We start from the raw sequence: 4,450 nt of genomic DNA, 5'->3' as shown, positions 1-4,450 counted from the left end.
GAATGCCAAAGTAAGTGTAAGCTATAGATCCACAGTAGAGCTAGTGTGGCTTGTTGTGTCATTCGAAGTGTCTTCTTGCTCTTCGAAGGGGGGTTCGATGTCAAGCTCTATCCTTCATCGCATCTTCAGTAGGCATCCCTGCTCGTTGACTTCTTTCTTGACTGAGTTATTGAAAACTCAAACTCTTAGGTTGACAACTATATTTTTGTCACTTGGAAAACACCAATTGAAGTTACCTTCAGCATATTCTACAGCAACGTTAAAGGCTGTCTTGAGCATCTTTTTGCTAACTTTTTTGATGCTAGAATGCTTTGAAAGAGAAGTGTCTATGGCAAACTCCTTCATGTCGGTAAACACTATAGGAACATCGATGGTGGATGATGGCCTTGGCGTGGTTGTTTTCAAAAGACATCCACCAGAGATCGAAACAAAGCCTTGGCTAGCCAAAGCACGTATTTTTTTGTTGGCTACCACTGGAAAAGGGAAGCAAGCAAAAGCATTTGGATTTACCTCTAGCAAAAGAGATTGGCTTTGGGCCCCATTTTTGGATCTTCATGGCCATTGTACCACTGGGATCAACTAGGTGACTTGCTAGATGAAATCTCACTCTATGATTGGGTGTTGATGAGTTTCACTTGGTACTAGGTAGTGAAAGAGAAAGCTGAAAAAACAAGGGACAACTATTAGTCCAAGTGCAAGTTTATAATTGAAAAATTGCAACACGTGCATCTACCAATAAATTTGCCATTACGTTATACACGGCAACTCCGACTGCTTGAGTAGATCCACCATCGTTGAAGCCACAACTATATGGGAATACATTTTAATAGTTTGCAAGAGTCCCATGGAGAAGTGAATGCATCCCCCCTCTATTTGCACATGCTACAAACCTCATTTCAAGGACATGGGCGTCATCCATTCAGATGCTTGCAAGGCGACCCAATAGTGGACAAGGATTGGAACCATGTGAGCCTATCAATATCTTGATTCGCTCCATCCCTAACCACTCACATCAAACTCCCAACCATCTAGACCCTAAGGATGCAATAGCTCTACTTGAATCATAAAAACTCCCTCGCCCCTCCACTTCTCCAACCCACATTAGGAGACCTCCATTGTCCCTACAACAACAGTGAGTGGCCCCCAAATGACAAAGGTCCATTTTTGTGCCTCACAAATGGAAGAATTAGAGGAGCAAAAGGGCATAATAACGAATGGATTAGGGGAGTGTTATGAAACTGAATCTAAGCCTATCTTACAAATAGAATATGCATTTTCAATCCAATGACTATCATATTATAGTGCATTTTAGATTTGTACAACAATCAAAAGGAGGGTAAACTGATGCAAAGAGTTGTGAACACATCGAGATATAATTTACAATAGGTAGTTTAAATGACAGAGCTCCACTCAGGAATCTCATAGAGAAAGGATCTTACGAGTACTCTTTCAAGTTTTGTGTCATGAGAATACGTGCATATAAAGTTCAACTCTTAACATATACTTTTCTAAAGTCTCTCTGTCTTAAGTGTTCTTTCTTTTTACTATTAAAATTAAATTTCTAGATCATAGAAATATGTTTCAATGAACACGATTAAGGATTTGCATTTTCTCTATAAGAGTTTCTATATCTTGCTATTTTGTGAGAGCATGCATTTCCTCATCACTTGGGCTAGCACTCGGGCACTTAGGATAGCATGCTCCTTGTGCTTCGAGGGTGGCTTGAGCTAGCATTTAGTGGCTTGATCTAGTATTCAAGTACTAGTTGGCATGATGTGATCATGTGGGCAGAGAGGGCATCTTGGTGTACGGATGGCTAGAATTGGGTGGAGGAGGGAATTGGCATCAATGACTTCTTCCATGGAGATCGGGGTGGATGACATACAAGTGAAGTTGTGTATGAGGTTGGTGAGGAATGAGACAATGATCCATAATACAAATAGAATATGCATTTTCAATCCAATGACTATCATGATAGTGCATTTTAGATCTATACAACAATGAAAGAAGGGCAAACCAATGCAAAGAGTTGTGAACACATTGAGAGTTGTAAAACTTAATACATATAGAATATGCATTTTCAATCCAATGACTATCATATGATAATGCATTTTATATTTATTAAACAATGAAAGGAGCGCAAACCAATGCAAGAGTTGTGAACATAATGAGATGTAATTGGTAAGAAGAAGTTTAAATGAGCACACAAAGCTCCACTCGAGAATCTCATAAAGAAATGAGCTTACCAGTACTCTTTCAAGTTTCGTGTCATGAGAATTGTTGCATATAAAGCTTCACCTCTTATAAGACATATACTTTTTAAAATTACATTTCTAGACCACAATAATATGTTTCACACAACACTATTTATGATTTGTAATTTTCTCTTATAAGAGTTTCTCCCTCTTGCTATTTTGTGAGAGCGCATCTTCTCATCACTTGGGATAACATGCTTCTTGTGCTTGGAGGGTGGCTTGAGCTAGCATTCAGTGAGTAGTTGGCATGATGTCATCATGTGGGGGGAGAGAGCATCTTGGTGTGGGGATGGCTAGAATTGGGTGGAGGAGGGCAGAATTGACACTGATGGACTCTTCCATGGAGATGGGGGTGGATGACATCCAAGTGAAGTTGTGTACGAGGTTGGCAAGGCCGAGGAATGAGACAGCGATCCCTAAGTGGATCCCAGGGCACCCTCTGCGACCGCTACCAAATGGCAATAATTCGAAGTCCCGACCACTCATGCCTATGCCCTTGGCCTCTCCCTGCACCAAGAATCTCTCTGGCCGGAACTCATCAGGTTTCTCCCAGGAGTTCGCATCCCTACCTATGGCCCAAACGTTCACAATCACACGAGTGTTCTTGGGTAGCCTGTAGTCTCCTATCTTTGAGGCTTGCTTTGCATAATGGGGTAATAGCATGGGTACAGGAGGATGTAGTCTCCATGTCTCCTTTATAACTGCCTCTAGATATGGTAGCTCTTTGAAATCCGATTCTTGCACTTGTCGATCTTTCCCGACTACACGATCCATCTCCTCCTGGAGCTTCTGCATCGTTGCTGGGTGGCTCAATAGCTCCGCCATAGCCCATTCGATGGTACTTGAAGATGTCTCTGTGCCTCCTCCAAATAGTTCCTGCGCAACCATACTGTTGTTTGAGAGTGTGAAATACGTGGCCTCGCACCATGGGACGCAATATGACAGACGACAGGCAAGCAGCGTTGCTACGAAATCTGGAATATATAACAAGCAACCGTAAGGCGATGGCGGAGGATTACTTACGATAAGCATGGCCTTGACGACAGTAGTATCAGAGGCGTTACTATGTTTGTTGAATTCCAAGAGCGTTGCGAGCATGTCTTTACGCACTTCATCCTGCGTCTGTTGCATGCGTTCCTTAACAATTCCCTCGAGAAGTACGTCCCATTTTTTCAACAGGGCATCCATTTTATTCCGAAGTCCAGCGGGATCGAACCATTTGAGGTACGGAAACAAATCGCCCATAATCGGTAAGGCCACCAAATGGGACCCCTCTCTGATTAAGTCAGCGATAATCGAGAAGCCTGCGTCTGCCCTCCGACTAAATAAAAGCCGCGATAGAATGTTTACGGACAGGATAAACGACTTTTCTCGGATACTCACAGCAGAACCCGCTTGTTTTTGGGTATCCTGAAGGAGGAACGTGATCTCTTCGTCTCTGATGTGCTTATACAGCTGAACGCTTCTCGCAGAGAGGATACCTTGTGTATAGATCTTGCGAATGTCACGCCAGCGCGCATTAGCGTCCATTAAGGCCGCGCCACTATTGTTGTACATCAGACGCTCGGCAGCTTCCAAGGGAGGCCGGTCTGCGAAGTCGTTGTCATGGTCATGGAGGACATACTTTGCGAGGGCAGGAGAAGAAACGACGACGGTGGGTACGCTACCGAGTCTGATGAAGAAGATGGGACCATAGCGTTGTGAGAGCTTAAAGAGAGCGTGATGGGGGTTGGAATTTCGGAGGAGGTGGAGGTGGCCGATGAGGGGGAAGGCAGGGGGGCTGGGAGGAAGGTGACGAGGACGCAGGAGGTAGAAGCAGGCGAAGGCGAGGAGCAAGGCAGGAAGGAAGAGAGCAGAGCTATATTGGGATGGCGATCTCCAAGCAAGAAATTCCCACGAATGCTCCATAGATTTCGATTGTCGATAAAAGACTTATGAACACTTAACGACGATGGTACCAACTCTTATAATAGATCCGCCTTGTGTGAGAGTAGCATCGCCGGCCATCTTCCTCCGTGGCTCCATGCCAAAAGTCTTCATAATCACTTCCCCCGAATGTGCTTGCTCACATCAGCCAAGAGCATCTTCCCATCCATCAAATGCTTAGATTCTCCCCTCCAAAACTAGTTGACCTCATGCTTCCCCTTGATTTTATACTATTACCCTAACCACTTTATGTGATTCTCCTCACAAAG

General features: G+C 43.9%; 1 protein-coding gene across 1 annotated transcript; it reads right to left on the bottom strand.

Annotated features, from left to right (window-relative positions):
* Nucleotides 1-2,478: 2,478 nt before the first annotated feature.
* LOC147892689 (flavonoid 3'-monooxygenase-like) lies at nucleotides 2,479-4,163 on the bottom strand. The gene has a single exon (XM_087386767.1). It carries the CDS (start codon nucleotides 4,161-4,163, stop codon nucleotides 2,487-2,489), a length of 1,677 nt encoding a protein of 558 aa, XP_087242893.1. The 3' UTR covers nucleotides 2,479-2,486.
* Between the last annotated feature and the right edge of the window lie 287 nt (nucleotides 4,164-4,450).

The sequence above is a fragment of the Dipteris shenzhenensis genome, chromosome 16 (assembly GCF_047967505.1).
Source record: "Dipteris shenzhenensis isolate YYH24624 ecotype China chromosome 16, Dip_SZ_1.0, whole genome shotgun sequence".
NCBI lineage: Eukaryota > Viridiplantae > Streptophyta > Polypodiopsida > Gleicheniales > Dipteridaceae > Dipteris > Dipteris shenzhenensis.
Note: the sequence above shows the minus strand (reverse complement) of the source record. Positions and strands in the feature narration are given on the sequence as shown.

Excerpts from the sequence above, each read along its gene's own strand:
- LOC147892689 (XM_087386767.1), bottom strand. The coding sequence starts at position 4,163 with ATGGAGCATTCGTGGGAATTTCTTGCTTGGAGATCGCCATCCCAATAT.